This window comes from Branchiostoma floridae, chromosome 10 (assembly GCF_000003815.2).
Source record: "Branchiostoma floridae strain S238N-H82 chromosome 10, Bfl_VNyyK, whole genome shotgun sequence".
Taxonomy (NCBI): Eukaryota; Metazoa; Chordata; class Leptocardii; order Amphioxiformes; family Branchiostomatidae; genus Branchiostoma; species Branchiostoma floridae.
Window position 1 is genome coordinate 8,045,807 of NC_049988.1, and position 17,445 is coordinate 8,063,251.

At 41.2% G+C, this 17,445-nt stretch overlaps 3 protein-coding genes across 5 annotated transcripts in view; all 3 read left to right on the forward strand.

The window, feature by feature from the left end:
* The window catches only part of LOC118424583, a 7,384-nt gene extending 1,727 nt beyond the window's left edge, over positions 1-5,657 (forward strand). Inside the window, exons 2-8 of one of the 2 annotated variants that reach the window (XM_035833209.1) lie at positions 729-851; positions 1,151-1,231; positions 1,414-2,759; positions 3,029-3,262; positions 3,534-3,563; positions 4,636-4,712; positions 4,919-5,657. In XM_035833209.1, coding sequence (XP_035689102.1) covers positions 782-851; positions 1,151-1,231; positions 1,414-2,759; positions 3,029-3,262; positions 3,534-3,563; positions 4,636-4,712; positions 4,919-4,949 — 1,869 coding nt within the window. In that variant the 5' untranslated portion in view covers positions 729-781 and the 3' untranslated portion in view covers positions 4,950-5,657. The remainder of the gene's footprint in view (positions 1-728; positions 852-1,150; positions 1,232-1,413; positions 2,760-3,028; positions 3,263-3,533; positions 3,564-4,635; positions 4,713-4,918) is intronic. The other variant, XM_035833210.1, reaches the window with a different exon arrangement.
* A 1,684-nt stretch (positions 5,658-7,341) lies between these two features.
* On the forward strand, positions 7,342-10,500 carry LOC118424839. Its single transcript, XM_035833638.1, has 3 exons — positions 7,342-7,452; positions 8,274-8,370; positions 9,067-10,500. The coding sequence occupies exons 2-3, from the start codon at positions 8,298-8,300 to the stop codon at positions 9,801-9,803; spliced, it is 810 nt and encodes a 269-aa protein (XP_035689531.1). The 5' UTR covers positions 7,342-7,452; positions 8,274-8,297; the 3' UTR covers positions 9,804-10,500.
* A 2,161-nt stretch (positions 10,501-12,661) lies between these two features.
* The window catches only part of LOC118424455 (lisH domain-containing protein C1711.05-like), a 9,279-nt gene continuing 4,495 nt past the window's right edge, over positions 12,662-17,445 (forward strand). For both annotated transcript variants that reach the window (XM_035833023.1, XM_035833024.1), the window contains exons 1-2: positions 12,662-12,809; positions 16,979-17,080. In XM_035833023.1, coding sequence (XP_035688916.1) covers positions 17,002-17,080 — 79 coding nt within the window. In that variant the 5' untranslated portion in view covers positions 12,662-12,809; positions 16,979-17,001. The remainder of the gene's footprint in view (positions 12,810-16,978; positions 17,081-17,445) is intronic.

The following is a 17,445-nucleotide window of genomic DNA, read 5'->3' on the forward strand; positions in this document are numbered from 1 at the left end:
CTGAGCAGATGTGTATGGTTGTTGCTATTTTTCAATTTCTTGGTTTTCACTTTGAAAGTACACATGGGTCGTTGTTTTGCCTAATAGGAAACTGAGGTCATCAATACACAAAACATTCCCACGACCAACTGAAAAGACGTGTTTGGTTTGTCAATTGCTGTAACCATAATCAACAAGGTGGAATGAAGCATGGATGCTATCCTTAATCTAGTGCAAATACAAATCATCTGGTTGGCCTAAAATTTAAAAAAAAGTGCATCAAGTTGCAAGATGACACACTTTTAGACAGTTTTAGACACTTTGAGACAGTTTTAGGCGTAAAGTAGCCATGGGATGTAGAAAGTGAAAGGACAAACAGGGGTGTAAGATGTTATCATTAGTAAAACAGAATGGGGTCATGTGGAGTTGTGAAATGTTTTACACAGCAAAGTATTGGCATATTTGTGTTCTTGGAGAACAAAAGTCCAATAGCAGTGTCGTTAATTTGGGGAATGAATTCAATAATCTCTTAGAGTCAGGCCACCTTGTAGATAAGGATCAAACCTCCAGGCGTTGATACAATGGTTTTTCGTAACCTTGTCTTGTTGAAAGTTGACCTATCAGCTGAAAAGAGCACATTAAACGGTCCAGAGGGTCCACAAAAATGGGTCTCTTCAAATCAGTTAGACTGATCATGACTTAGATAGAATTTTGCAGCACATTGGCAGATGTTAATTGTGTTTTTACAGACTTGTGTTGGAGTGTGATGTCATCTTGATCACCAGTTGGAAGATAAACCAAGATGAGGCTTGTGATAACTGTGTGTATGCTGACTGTGGTCGTCTCTGCCTTGTCACCTGCGTCTGAAAAAGGTAGGTTATCATAAACACCTGTCTTTGGTAATAAGTCTTATCTGTATATTGTGTCATAGCGAAAGGTTTGTACTGTGTAATGTTCCACGTATGTCATTTTTTTAATGCTTGGGCTACACAAATGTCATCTCACTGCAGATCATACATCCTTCTTACACTTTAAGTTCATGCACTCCAGTATATAGTGATTCACGTGGCTGGTTGTACAACATAGTGTTATACATGCATGTTGAATCATGTTACTAGCATTACACGGATATAGAATGCTGCAAATATTATGCTCATTGTGTGTTATTTAGCAGAAGTGAAAGCAGCGGAGAAAGCTCTCAAACATGCGGAGGACAAACGATCAGGAGACCTGCCTGCGCTTTTCCTTCGAGGTAATAAATGAATTCTACTTCATGCCATTGAATGTTTGCCATGTATGTTTATGATAAGACATGTAAAAAAACCAAGTAAAGCACTTCTTACAGAATCATAAGTGTTCTAGTATGTCTTAATGTAATTTGTCTCTGATTGGTCACTATATTGCATTGAACGTGTTTACCAAACCCTTTTTCAGGAGAAGACGATTTGGTAGATGTACTTGAAGACCCCAAACAATCAGGCAGGGAAGTCCCCGTGGAGGACCTCAGGCAAACACTTCAAGACGTACTTGGGAAGGAAAACAAAGGCAAGCAAGAACAAGAGAAGAAAGGATGGATCGAATCAGAGGAAGTGAAGGATCTGAAGAAAGCTTTGTCAGAGTTTAAAGAATCGGGTAAACACAAGAAGGGATCGGTAGAGGAAATTCTCGAAGACCAAGACAAGAAGTCAGACAGCTCCCAGTTGGCTTTAGACAAGCAGGTCAAAGATGGTCTCGCAAGAAAGAAGGACCATTTTGGATCAAAACATGGCTCCAGTGACTCGTCACAGATTGTGAAAAGGGAGATGGAAATCATGAAGCTTTTGGAGAAACATATTGGTCATAATGAGGACATGGGGCTAGATGGTGACGATCAGAAAACCGGACGGTTCCTTTTGAACGTTCTGAAACAGCGACTTGAAGAGGAGCCGAAAAATCTCAAACTCATGGTATCAGCTGACCCGGAAGGACTGTATGAAAAGGAAGAACAGTTTCTCCAGATGCTGAAGGATCTGGAAAAAGATAGAGTCGAGCATGGTCGTGAGGATGATGGTAGTGGTGAAGAGCCCTTCATACCCCCTGCGTTGTTCAAAGACTTGGCCAAAGCACTCGGTAAACTGTTCTCCCAAAGCTTCCTGTTCTTTAGGGAAGAGGCTAAACGAGAGAGCCACCCTCGTGACAAAAGAGAAATGCACCCGTGGCAACTCATCGAAGAGGCGGCAGGAGAGAACGATAACCTGCAGGAGATTCTTGGTGAGGAGGGCCTGCAGATGTCTGCCAGGGATCAACTCGCTACCAAGTCAGAAACACCAGCTGATGACGACATAGAGGCCTTGCAGCTTGCTTACCAAATAAGGGAAGTTCTGCGAGAGAAGAGCAAAGACAACCTGAACCCCGTGGAAGAGATAGAAGAGAGAGGCAGCCTGTCTAACGTCCTTTCTGAAGTTCTCCATCTAGCAAGGGGGTTACCAGATCCAAGCGAGGTTGCAGACCAAGATGAACAACTAAAATTGCAATCCAGAAAGGAAAATGAAGGCGAAAATGTAAAGATTGTCATGGAAGTAGAACGAGAAGAAAATGACGGAGGTAACCAGGCTTTAGACATCCTCCACGGGTTGAACGAAGTCGCACAGTCGGATGACAACCTCCGCGGGCTGTTCGACAAGGTTTCGGGGGAGCTCAAGCGGGCTGAGAACATGGAAGCGGAAGAAGAGAAGAAGATGGTTCAGTTCGTAGGTCACAGTCTGGAAGAAGAGGACAATAAAGAAGTCGCACAAGACACGGTAAGTAGACAATCACTGTGTGACCAATACACCTGTACTGTCAGGAACAGTTCATTTATAGAAATATACACTTCAATGAATATGCACTTCATTCTATTGCATCGCAAGCACTCTGCCATCAGCTAAACGCATATTGTATTCATCCATTAAATGTTTTCATACAGTCCTTTTCTTTTCTATGATGAACAATATAGAGACAATTCAATGCTTTTCACAGTCTATCTTACAATCCTAACCAATCAACATCGGTTGACTTCTTTGCTGCACAGGAGGAAAGCATCCTGAGTGAGGAACCAGAGAAAGAGGAAGCCGCCGGTACGAACTGGTCGGACTGGTTCAGCAACAGTCTAGAGGTGGTGAAGAAGACTGTGTCCATGCTCGGCACGTCTGACCCCACAGATGGAGGGATAGTGAAGAGGGACGTGTCAGAAGTTGAAGGAGACGAAGACGACCGTAACACCATCGTTGCAGAGAGTCTCAGAGTCTACCAGATGTACCTTAAGGTGATTGCAAGTGTCTTAAACATCACATGATCGTCTTGAGTATAAACTTTTGGTCTTTTAGAGCTTGTAGATTGCACCAGGGGTATCTCACTCACCAGGGGTATTGCAGTTATTTGAAACAACTACCGAAGAGACACTTATATGTTCTAGCTATATGAGAGTGTACTCTTTATGTATGAAATGGTATTGGCGGAAGAAAACCTACATATAGACCGTTGAAACCACATTACTGGCAATTGAAGTAACAACAAACATTTTCTACATCCTCTAGGATCAGGACGGAACACAAGAGAAGAGAGAGGTAAGTAGGGCAGAATCTGTTTCAAATCGCTTAAAGGACGATGTAAAATTTGGCACTAAGACTGCACTATGATTAGTTTATACATGTACTGTTTACTACTGCTTCACCTGAAATATGGATGTCCTTTTTACGTCTGTAGAAACGTAAGTAAATGTCTCCACTACTTTATCTTGCCAATCGAAGTCAGGTACCCAATTACACTTAGGTAGAGTGAGAAAAGTCTTGCATAACGACCGCTCGGTTTTTCGACGCGCGCCACTTTACGAATGTGGTGTACACGTACATTGTTGAGCTGTAAGTTTTTATTCGTTCTGACAAGGACTTCAGTCAAACAATGAGATTTATTGAGCAAATGACCTTGCCTATTACTTACAGCCATCAGACTGGCGTTTTCATGGAACTTATGAAACACAATCATTCCAGTTGAAGGAAGGGAAAAGCTATTTCTTATGTAATTACTAAAACGGCTTCGATTGATTGGTTGAAAGTCATGAGATACGTACATTGACACTTGGCAATGAGCCCAACTAACAGCGACCCATGTAACCCCAAGTGCTCTAGCTCGTAACCCCAATTAGCGTGACTCTACTCGGCATGTGAGCGCCTCGAAGGGTGTGTCAGTGTATATTTTAGGTGGACAGAGTCAAGTGTTACCAGTACGTACTGTAGTAAACATTAGGCATTTCTCATTGTTAGGACATGTCAAAACTCTGTAAGCGTAAGGCATGGGCTCTCTGTGTGCTGCATTCCAATGCCTATCGTTATCAGCCCAGCGTATCATAGCAAAATCTGCCTGTGGCGATGTGGCTATAGTACTAACAACAACATTCAAGGTCGCGCTTCAATACTTTTTTGGGGATACGCCTCAGGGGTGGAGTCATTCCCTCCTTGACATTTAATTACTCACCTGCAAAGTATAAGCTGAACTAGGCGTAGTTTTCACAATAGAGAATCCATCTTTGATGTGAACTTTGGAGAAAACAAACCAAGCAAGCATCCGACAAACAGACTCTTAACGGACCCTTATACGCAAATAATGGGAATATATACATTTATTTATTCTTTTTTTCAGGATGTCTGCAAACGTACGTTCCACCCCTGTCAACGGGACGCAGACTGCTGTGCGGGATCCTGCCACAAATTGGTGCAGTAAGTGTCACTTTTATCTTGCGTTGCATGAGTTTATGATTCAACATTCCAGTACAAGTGTTGTACTTTTTATTGTTTATAATATCAAGTTGTTTCTCATTGTGCAACTAGACAAATGAGCAAACATTCCACTGTTGTTTGAATACATGCCTTTCAAATATGTTTAGATATCACTCTAAAATGACTGTTATGGTCTTCTTTTTCAGTAAAAGCCACATCATGCCCTATTGCGGCTGACACGTACCTGTGGACAACGCACGTCTTCATGAATGTTTAATCTAAAGTCATGTAGAGATACAGGTTTTACTAACACGGTGACAATAGCTAGCAAAATACCATCCATAGAAAAGAACATGCTTGAATGTTGATCTGGTAATGGCGTATTATATTGTCGTAGTCAATCCAAAGGAAAATGATGAATTGAATATGTTGTTTTTATTCAAATCAGAAACTATAGTTTACAACACTTATTTATGTTTTGGAACACAGGGTTTATCTTTATTAACATTGAAGTTTAGCATGAGGTGATTTCTGACGACATATGCTTGGTAGACGCCAGTAGTTAACAAATACTTCGTTGGTGCTTAGTTTCAATCTTTGGTGTAAACATCGTAGAAAATATGGGTGGATATCTAATGGTGAATTCTGTCAGCAATACATACACTCGCAAAGCATCTTACCTCAACTGCACCTTACTTCAGTATTGATCACGTGAAAAGCACAAGGGAAACCATGATATTTTAGGCAGCTAGCAATGGGCTACCTTTACTGCGAACTTTCTCAGTTGCATTACATTTTTACTATCACTAGTTGGGTGGAAGACATATCAACCCAACTGTGACATGACATATATAATTTATGATGTTCTCGATTGAAGAAAAACTGTACTTATCTAAGGAGTGATGTATCAAAGAATAAAATGGAAATGAAATGTTGTTGATTCTATGTCGTGTTTTGTTATTTTTCTAATTAAATTTTGTTTTGTGATTCTGAATAAGCTAGTTTGATGTAACAACGGAAATTTGTGAATTATGTACCGTCTGATACAATGACAAATATGCTCAGTCGTGCTCTATGCAGAACCGCCCCCCTCCCCAATGAGACAGACTATTTCTCGCAGGTGTGCCTGATACCTTGTGTCGTGACCTTTGACACTAAAGGTCAGCCATTGAGTAGCCAGCCTCTAGGCGGTAGGCTGTTAGGTCGTTACTGCATACCTCCACACAATGGACTGTCCTGCGGCAGAAATATTTCATTTACTGAAGATGTAAAATTGACGTCCTGTGTCATTCTTAGATGTATCAAAACGTATGTTGCGTTTTCAGTCACAATACTTTTGAATGAACGAACTGTATGAAAAGTAGTAATACTAGCAGTAAGAACTGATGAGAATAGTTGGGAATCGGCCACGACTAAATTTAAACTACTCCCCCTCCCACCACCTCACTGTACTTTAAGATTAAACCCATAAAAGACTCGTTCGTTGCTTGTAAGTGCTAACGTTTAGCACAACAATGTCGGTTCATCAGAGGAGTGGACAATACAGCCTGATTGAAGAACCTTCAGAATCATCTTGCTCTTCATCATCGTTAGAGATTACTTGCTGAAAAGTACTCTAAAAGTCTGCATACTAAAAGATTACACATGTAGCTAGATGAGAGATGTACTTCAAAGATTCGGAACGTAATGAAGCCTATTCTGTGAGTTTAATGATTGCGAAAAGGTGAAATTATCATCATTAAGTCCGGTTAGGTTTGCTCAGCAGAAACAGAAAAGTGGACATCCAGAGAACGGCACCTCAGGCTTTCAACACAATAGACACAATATTCTCACCACCTGCACGGTTTACAATGTTACTACGAGTAATCTTCTATTTCTCCTAACACATTTTGAAATAGTTGCAACTGATGGATTAAAATACATCGTTTTATGATCTTATTGACTCGATCGACTGTTACATGACACACTTATATGTAAATGTTTCAAAACACAACCAGCCTTTTATGTTCCAGAGACACCCTTATTTTATTTATCCCAAACAGTCATTATGATGTGTGCATCAATCTTGCACACAATAGGTGATTGTACATCCATTTATCTGACTCAGACAGCGTGGAGAAGTCTACCTTAGGGCCCTGTAAACCTCTTCTTGGATATCTTTAGCCAAATAATGCACAAAAACAACACAGTTAAGTAATGAAAGTACGGTTTTCGTCGTATCACTCTATGTCAAACCCAAGGACAGTTGGTAAAGATGTTTACCGAACTTATTGTTGGTTTAAATTGCGATTTTGTGCACAGAACATAGATGGTTACGGAAACCACCTTAATAAGTACCCTGAAAACCACCGGAGGATAAAAAGGAATTAGGAGGGCACGAAATGGAAAGTTGTCCAACTTGTTGCTCCAAGCATATACCAATTTTGTAATCAGGGGGGTGATAAACAACATAGAATGTACACTTCAAGTCGTTGATTATAAAAATAAAACAGTAATGTTCTAATGGCAATGTGAACTTTGCTGTAAGTCTACATTTCTTTTGAATGTTAAGAATTTCAATTGTTTAGCCCACTGTAAAATATGACATTCTCACCCCCCAACCTTAACTCAAGTTGGACGATTCCTATTGTGAAACCAATTCTTTTGTGAAGCTCCTTTCCCGACCTGTCTACAGTGAAGAAGAGCTTGGAAGAAGATAATAGATCTTATTTCGTCTCAAACAGTATCTCCATTTTTGACGGTAAGTTGTATTCTTCTTTCTTTACTAACTTAGAACTACACGCTTTGGGTATATCTGAGGGGAGGGGGGGGGTTGTATTCTTACTTCGTTTAGGAATAAGCGGACAGGTTTGAGCTGGAAAACTGTGCGAGGATTAGAGTGCTGTAAGGCGGAACAATCTTGGAAGGGGCGTGTTAAGATGGCAGGTAGCTTTTACTTATGGTACCACACCGACTGGGGAAGGTTGTGTACAGTTTGTTGTAGCTTACTCGTATTTGCCCTTCCTCGTCTTGATTGAGACATAAGTACTCTTTTATGTAGTTATGCACAGAATCAATGAATTTCTGCATCTATACGTCTTAATGGCGAAAACCTGCCCCGTATAAGGTACAAAAGGCTAGTCCGTAAAGATGTCACAACACCATCGATTCCCTTTCAAGACCTCAGCGAGTATCGTATGCTGGATTCTTCTGATTTTAGGATTTGTGAGACACATAAATGGTTGTAATTCCATTTATGAGTCACTACGCGGTAAAACCATCATATCACCAAAGGAAAGTGCTGAATACGCCCCCTTAAAATTACAGTTTTTACCAAAACCAGTTGAACAGGGTTGACCACCACGCCTGTGCCCCCTGTAAAACGTGCTTGTCACAGATAGAGAGGGCCTCAGAGGGGTCATCTTAAATTGACACTCACACATCCTAATAGCTGTCATTCTTTGGAAGGAATGAATTTCATACTCGTTATTACGTGAAAGAACCAGAAACTAAGTCTTTCCTTAAACGTTCCTTTTTCAGTGTTACAACAGACGTTTATGTTTGTCAATTTTTTCTCCACAGGACGCTGAAAGCTGAACCGTCAGTATGAAGGCTATCTACCTCTTGTGTCTGGTGCTGACCGTGGCCGTTGTGCAAGGAGGGCGCGTGAAGCGAGCTGGTGCGTTGATGTTCTTTAATTACCTGTTCTTTTAGGCTTAGGTCCCAATTGGAAAAAGGGGCCCTGCGGGCAGTTCACGGGGTAGTTTTGGCAGCGTGACCCCTACGGGGCCCGTGGGACACCTTGCGACCCCGGGGTATTATTGGGCCCGGCCGGGCACCGGGTTGATTTTAAGTCGGACTCAAAATGAACCCTGGACCCGGTAACAGATAACTACCCGTGGGAACATCGAGGGGCACCCCTCGGTTTCCGCCAGTCCATCGGGACAAATTTGTGGCTTCGGAGTCCGGCCGGGGCTCTATCCCTGACGGGCACCTGTGCAATTGGGGCCCAAGCTTAAAAGGGGTTAACTACTACAAACAAGAGAGAATACAATGTTATGAATATAAAATCATCAAAATTTGTCAAATTTTGGTCACATCTTAATGAAGAAATGGACTATTCACAAACCAGTAGCTGAATGGTGCCCCTCCCCCATGCAGACCAATGACTTGAGGCCACTTCAAGTCACGCATGTATTTGTTGGGAAAAGATAAGTTTTCTACATCTACAGCTTGATGATAGACATAATTCAGACATTGGCGGGTAGCATTACGAAATGAATGTTTGTACCTTTATGAAATATTTGCCACAAAATACTTGCCCGACACTAGAAAACAACTCTAACACGTACATGTGCGTGATTCTGTGTTGCAGCTACAGAGCAAAGCAGTGAGAAGAGGGAGGCGTTCATGAACGATCTGGAAAAACTGCGCTTCTTCGAAAAGCAGTTCGCCAGGGATGGTCAAATGCACGACAAGGGGCTGAAGGCGGCTCAAGCTGTGCGTGATTTCCTGAATGTGGGAAAAGCCTGGGCAGCCAAGAAGAGAGGTCTGAAAGCAGCAGCCAGTTCTGACGACGAGAAGGTGGGGAAACGGGGAGCTTTCATGAACGACATGCAGAACGCCGTTCTGTTTGAGAAGCAGTTCAGCAAGAAAGGAGAACTCTCCCCAAATGAGATGAAGGCAGCCAAAGCAGTCCGTGAGTATCGGGAATTTGCGGCAGCTTGGCAGGAAAGGAAGAATGCTGGAGAGAAGAGGGAAAACCTTCTGTCCGATCTGCAAAAAACCATCGACTTCGAGAAGAAGTTCTACCCAGAGGGGAAGCTGTCGCAACACGAGAGGAAGGCCGCGAAAGCAGTTGGCGACTACCTGAAGTCAGGAAAGGCATGGGAAGCGAAGAAGAAGGGGCTGAAGGTACAAGGGAGTCGCTCAACCGAAGGCGGCGAAGAAAAGCGAAGCAGCTTCCTGAACAACCTCAAGGAAACCCTGCAGTTCGAGAAGCAGTTCTACAAGAAGGGAAAGATGTCTCCTCAAGAAAGCAAGGTGGCCAAAGAAGCCCGTGAGTTTCTGAAGATTGGCCAAGCTTGGGAGAAGAAGAAGGGCAAGAATTGAAGAAAGAAGGGAAAACGATAAGAATTAGACATTGAATGGCAAAATGTCTGAAAAAATTCCTCATGAATGTGTCTCATATGTTATAGCGTAGTAGTCTGTGGGCCGACGTTAGTGGCAATAACATTAGATATTTGGGGTACTTTTAGGTTGCTAGATTTGGCGCAGTAAATAGATGTGCAATGGCGAAATTCATTGTCCAAATTATGTCAACTAGTCATGTAACAACTTTAAAAGAAAACTAGTATTTCAACTTGATCTCATTTAACGCACACATCCATACTGTAAGCTATCATAGAAATATGTCATCTACGCACAAAGGCAACAACAGCGTTGTAATGGGCCAGAATTCCAGGGATACATTCTGGCTTGCAACACCGGGGGTTCGTGAAATATATAGTCACGGATCGTGGCGACGGACACGTTACGGAATACGGACACCGAAAACTGGCGGGAAAAACGACAGGAAAAAAGGCACTTGGACTTGCATAACAGCGTAGGGAGCGAACTTCACACTAACTTTAAGGGTCAGTGTAGTACATTATGTTTGGGGAAAACGGTAAAGGCAGTGTTGGCCATATTGGGGTTCTTTAAGATGGATAGTTAGTGATACCAGAAACATAGCACTAGTGACGCATGAAACATATTGCATGCTTTTGTAGGAAATGGATCGTATTTGAAATAATGTTCTTGAAGAATACTGATGGCTTTGTGTGTTTATTTTCTGTGTGATCATCTTGATGACATGCATGGCTAATTAAATTTCAAAAATACAAAAGCTATATATACACATGTAACACAAACAAACAAACACAGGCCCTCTAATTCCTCTAGTAAACCTCTCAGCTTATTTGGCCTATATATAATACCTTTATTGCAAATTCATACCCGAAGGCTAATTGCAAGTATACATGAGCATACAATATAATGATCAAAATGATAATAGGATATAGAATACAGAAATGAAATAAACGCAAAACGAAATAAAAGTCATAATCTAGTGCTACTACTAATTCAAAACGGTTGCTATTGATTTCTTTTCTGTGGGCAGTGGAGGATGAAATTGCCGACATTTTGGGAAATATATGCATTGGGTGGTGTTATCAGAAATACAGCTTATAATACATCCCAAGCAACCCAAAGAGTATGAAATGTTAGAGACTTTCCCCAACCCCAAGCGAGCCTCAAGGGGAGGGTTTGGCAGGTTTTGGTGACCCGCATGGTGAGCCCATAAAATCTCACACGATATACTGACACAACTTAAACCATTATAGTGAATAAACACATACTTCGTCGAGCACATTGTAAGACAGAAGTAAGTCCCACATTTGCGAACTAATGACGTACTTAGGAAGTGTCTACTCTTGTTGCTAGGTAATTTCGTCATTATCTTCAAACATGGACGAAATTTAACAGAAGGCATACATAGGCCGCAGTGGGGGCTTGGGTAAAAGCCTCTCATACATGTAGCCCAAACTGCTTTCAACTTTTCGAATAGCTTATTTATCCCAACAGTAAAATATTCGATAGGTCATTCCTATTGGTCTGAAAAGGGCACTTGTTTTTCCACAAGGTAAAGATGGTGTTTTTTTCTACTCTCCGCCATTTTGTTCCATTGTCTTAGCGAAGAGGCATGGCGTCCACCTATCACTCTTCACCAGATCTACATGTGTTCCCATGAACTATATTTTTGACAAGTGAACCTATGTAAACCGCAGTGACCTTGAAGTAATAGGGCTATTCTTCGCCTACTATTACAGTTGAAATAACATCTTAGTAACGGATACCTCCACATGTTTTGGACGGCAGGCCCAAAATGTTGCATGCACTTTATAACCCCTTTCCACTAGGACGGCGCTAAAATTTGACAGATCGTTCAACGCAGTGCATAGAAAAAGAAAGGGATCTTTCTTCCTCTTTGTGTGGTTTGTGTCTTTTCAGTCACACTTTTACATTTTGTATGATATGTCCAGTATGAAATTAAAGGTTATAAACATACGTTTAAAGACGCATAGAGAGCGTGGCGTGATCACCGTCTAGTGGAAAGTTGACCTAAGAACAAGCGAGAATATAGTTTAACGTGACAAAGCAATCTTCTTTTAGAGAATCGGATTGCTCGGCAAGACAATGTCTCTTAACAGTGCTAAGTGTAAAACATTAATTTTGTTTTGCAATATTCGGGTTTCCAGTACTGGCATATCAAAGATGCTTACAAATCAGACATTCAGTAAGGCTTGTATTACGGTTTACAGCGATACTTAAATATCATACAATCCAAAACATGCGTTATCTTTGCATCGCTTATAATGGCAGTTGGTGACAATGCGACCCTTCAACCCGCCCAAAAAGCAAAGTGCCCAGAGGGTTTTTAATTGTGTTTTTGAATACCTTACTGCACTCGCCCAAACTTTGTACAAAAGAATTCAAACGCTACAGAAATCGCGAATTTCCTTTCATTGTTGAAAATATATCCCAATTACAGTTCATAAAGGTGTTCAGTTAAGTTGGTGATAGTAAAAATGACAGTTTTGTTCACAGAACGTAGATAACGAAGGACAAATGTCTTAATTGTGGTTTCACACAGGTCCCGCGGGTAAACGTGATTAGATATGTAGACCGAAAAGTTGTCAAACTTGTTTGTTGCACGTACCAATATCAGTCATTCGAGGGGGGTGAGCGAAAACTTTTATTTTCCCGCATTTGCCTAAAAACTTTGGTTAACTGTTTATTCTAACATATATAGCACTTGCATGACAGAAACCCCACATAATTTCCATCCTTTACATTTCTAATGATATTTAGGTCAGAACTGATTTAACTTGAAACAAAAAGTTCGTGAGTCTACCCCCCAAACGGTACAGGAGTTGGACGATTCCTACGGTAGGTCAGAAGTGGTCTTTGTGCCACACTTTTTTCACAGAGACGCGTTGAGTGTCTCATTTCAAGACGAGCTGAAAGGAAGACCACGGGATCTTCTTGCGGCTCGGGGAAACATCTTCGTCTCTGACAGTAAGTTGAATCCTATTGTCTTATCAGATCAACTGAGAGGATTTAGGCTGTAAAATTGTCGCCGTCGTTTGTCAAAAAAACATACGTGACAAAAATGGCGGGTAGGTGGGCGTGTCAATACTTTCACTTGTACAGATTTTGTACGGGTGAGAGAAGCTCAATTCAATAACATAACTGAACTCTCTGCGCTCGTTTTGACAGCCAACCATGTATAAATCATCTTTGAATTCTTTTTGTGTACTGGAAAAACGTTTAGAGCAAAGTAAGGTGTGGTTTTTCCAAGTCATGCTTTTGTATGAAAGTGCGCGGAACGTTGTAGCTAAACTGGGAGCAAAAACGTCTTAAATTGATAATAAAAAGTTATAGGACAATAGAGGATAGATTATGTCCGTTTTAACGCTGCTTTTTGAGACAAAGAGGTTGACTCTTGTATAAGGTGCCGTAGGTCATGTAATATAACCTTGAGGATTCTGTCTCAGATTGTCGTACAAAGTCTATACAATGGCACATATTATTCGCAGGGAATTTGAAAAACAAACAATTTTTACCTTTTTAACAGGAATAAACAAGAAATAAAAGGGATGCATATTCAAGTAAAATGTCTGTAATCTACACACACTGCTGGCCAGTGCTGGGTAATAATCAACATTTCTATCTTGTTATCTATGTTTTGATATTTAAAAAAAATCAAACTCACAGCAGAATGACAGTATCCCATCATGTGCTGTTGTGGCCAATGAAATGTGTTTCTTAAATAGTTATACATGAAATACAGAATACAGAGTATGGTTTACTTGTCATAAAAAGCGTCTGACTTGTGCATCAGATGGTGTAAAAGGCATAAGGACATCCCTACAGAGTTTTGTTTACTTGCTTATCATCCGTTCGCTTCTATCTCTGGGGCCTCGTAGTTTATGATGTCTCTCGTATATTAACACCAATACAGCGAAGATTGTAGGTTTCTCAACACGGAGAATTACTTCACTGCTTCATTAGTAAGGCATATCGTGAATACTTAAATGGTTATACGTAACTGGGGCTTTTTACAACATGAAATGCTATCAAACCGCTTTTAAAACTATTGCATCCGCGATTTTTCTACCACAATACAATACAATTATACAACTATGTCGCTAAGGATCGCACCAAGACCTACATCATATTTCTTACCAGGAGAAGATTGCTGATAAATATACACAGGGCATGCTGTTGAATTATTTCTGGCCCGTTCTGTGTTTTTGTTTTGTCTTTTATGCCGTACTTTTCGTTCCCCAAAAGTTAGGCAAAACTGCCCAGTCGGGCTCCTTTGTGAAAATGTTATCATCGGATAGTCGCACAGTTATTTCTGGGTGGGAATGACACGCCTTGGTCAAATCTAAATGGCGTTCATAGACAAGATCTGCTTCGACAGAATCTTCTGAATCTTCTTAACGATCATGTGTAGGTGGTCTTTATCGCCTGCTATTCCTTCTTCTTTGCTTGTAGTTCATCAGAAGCATGAAGGTGAAAATCCAGAAACAAAGCTTACAACTGTTAAAAGATACCACTTGGTACAATGAACATCACTATAGATTACACTGGAAAACAGCACGTGCACCCTACAGGCATCTGTTTTGTGTCGTTCGGCTTGCCTGAATATGTAGATGATTGAGACAATGCAAAACAAAACCTATCAAGAAACACATCTGTAGTGCAGTCACTCGTTGACTTTGTATTTCGGCATGTTCCGTTTTGTTTACTTGACAAAGGTTTGTGTCAGGCACTATAGCCCATTTCTACACTACGAGCACCCCTCCCCCTCTGAATACCTGTCATTATATATGCACAACAAAGTATGTCGCCCGACAACTTACCTGGCCACGAGGTTTGGAAATGTATAACTCAACAGGTTTAAAAGATAGTCAAATTAATTACAGGTACATTGTAGTTTCGGAATTTTTACCTTCATGTTTTGGGTCTGTTTAACGTAAGAACTTCTTGATGGATTGTGTTGATGTTTGGTGTATTTGGAGGGTTTTGTAAAGACGAAGGTCAAGGTCTAGTATAGGTCTCCTGACGGTTGACCTTAGTACTGCAGCAGAACGTCTTTGTACAGAGTAAGATTATTTCATAATAAAGGCAAATCGTAGTGGGCAACTTCAATTCAACCGTTCACACTCACGCCACATCATTCGAAAAGACGTTGTAGCCGCATAATTCCCGTTAAGAACTTTATTCAAGCCCACAACATCGTTGGCAACATCTCTAGAGCTGTTCACGCTGTGAACAGCCAGTGGAGTTATTTTTCTCAGATGTAAACAACAGTGATGGCCATAAATGTATTCGGAAAGACCAATAGCACCTGGCTCGTTTGAGATTTTTTTACTCAACTTCCTCAGCTTTGGTTTGGATAGGAGGCGCTATCAGCAAACAATGCAACACTGCAAAAAAACATGTAGAAATGGACGACTGAATTTTGTTGGCACATCAAACAATTATGCTATATTAGACACGTCTGTATAATCCAAATGTTTAATGTTTGTCAATGATGGCGTTAAACAATGTTTTTTCTCAGTTTGAGTTACATGACCTACGGCGCCTTATACAAGCACTTAAGTGTAAACCTTTTTGTTTGAGAGAGAGAGAGAGGGAGAGAGGGGGGGGAACAAAGAGAGGGAGAGAGAGAGAGAGAGGAGAAAGAGGGAGAAAGAGAGAGAGAAAGACAAGCACTGTTTATACTGTCCGACTGACCAAGCGTTTTCTTAATTGCCACATTTAACAGTGCTTGTCATACACTACAATGCCTCCACTGTTTTATATACATCTACACATGTACATCGCCCATTTTGAACCATTTAGTGGGCCCTGGGGGTATGGCTTGTCGTAAAGCATGCACGTACGACCATCTGTCAGTAACAACATTAAGAAGGTAACGTATCCGAACATCGGTTGTAACTAGTATATCAAACATTGGAAACCTTGATGTCAACTTAACACCTAGTTGTTTGGTAATATACCAGTTAGCTAAAGGTTGTACTTAGTATAGAGCCTCTTGTTTTGTTGTTGTTGCTGCACGGGTCTGTCATTGTGGAATGCACATAATTGTAGTAGCATGGGTAATTAGACAGGTGTTGCTGCCTCGCGGTAACCTCTCTGTTCTCTAAAACGCCTCCAATCGCGTAGAATTGGGATTCAGCCCTCGACAAAGTCTACATTAAAAGACTGATTAAAAATTAGCACAGTATCTCCACCTCTAACCCATCTATACCATACCTGATCGCCTTCGAATGGATTAGGCTGATAAAACGCACACTTACAGGACACAATTGAACTTTCTGACCCAAAATATGTTTCCATTTGCCACAAATACGTACAAAGAGTTCTACATATCTGAAAAGAGATTTGCGCGCGTCAGTTTATCCTCATACGTTGACCAGCATAGGTGAAAACGCTATGGATGTATTGTTTGTGATGATATTTAGTATATTAGTAGGTCTGTTGAATTTGATGTTTGGGTTTAATTCTGGAATTTCTGGGTCTCCTGGCGGCTGCTCTTGGTACTGTAGTGGAACGTTCTGTTTTTGTATAATCTGTTCTGGAAATGCTGTGGTCGTGATTTTTTGTAGCCCCAGCAAATTTCTGTAAGTGTTTTGTTAGACCCATGGGTGGTTACAATCTACAGCAATTCCATCCACTCAGTTGAATTATGACCCTGTCAGCAAAGCGTGCTGAATACGCCCCCTCGTAGCTGTTAGACTAGATAGGTCAACACGCCAGTCACCCGTGAAAGCGCACACGCTACGGAGGGAGTATTTCTAACTAGAGACTGTGAATCTTTGACATTTTCACAAAATCTCTATTTTTTTCAATGGCTTTATTTCACATGTACCTAGCTGTGAGAAACTTACGTTTACACCTGCTCCAATCCTAAAAGATATCTTAGCATTATCATTACAATGGTTGCCTGGTGTTTTTTTGCAGCGGTAGAACTCAGTAGAACAAAGTTTCAGATATATACGTTGGAACAACGTACCATGAGTAATAAACAAGGTGGCTACAAGACAAAAGGGATATAATTCATCATTTGTATCTGCGAGATTTTGGAACCGGTTGCAACAGAATCAGAAAATATTCCACAGTTACAGCAGACATAAAGTAACGTTCATGTTTGTCCATTTTTTCGCCCATAGAACGCTGACAGCTGACCGTCAGGATGAAGGTCCTCTACCTCCTGTGCCTTGTGCTGACCGCTGCTGTGGTTCAGGGGTATCCAGTCTGGAAGCGTGATGAAGGTATGGTAATGTTCGATATCTAGTACAACATTCAAAATTATAGGTTTGTGGGGAGGGGTGGTTTTTTACGTAAGTGTGAAACTGATTATGAAGAATACAGACAGCAACGAAGATGAATGTGTTTGCACATGTCACCCTCATATTTGCCCCATTCACCCCGGAAAATCCCTTTGCTTCTGGTGCGGTTCCCAATAACAATATGCACTGCAAAGTTGACAATACTCGGTGGATGATGGCGAGGGCTTCTTCATCCAATCTTCCGCCAGTTTCCCGTCCACATCAACTACCTCCCGGGAGTTTGCATGAAACGTCATTTGACGTCCACGTCCTTTCACCCGCGACGAAGCAGTCATTTACGTTACGAC

What these genes read in the sequence shown, in the direction of transcription:
- LOC118424839 (XM_035833638.1), top strand. Translation starts at nt 8,298, where the DNA reads ATGAAGGCTATCTACCTCTTGTGTCTGGTGCTGACCGTGGCCGTTGTG. An exon ending in AGGGCGCGTGAAGCGAGCTG is followed by an intron (nt 8,371 to 9,066) that starts GTGCGTTGATGT and finishes TCTGTGTTGCAG; the next exon opens with CTACAGAGCAAAGCAGTGAG.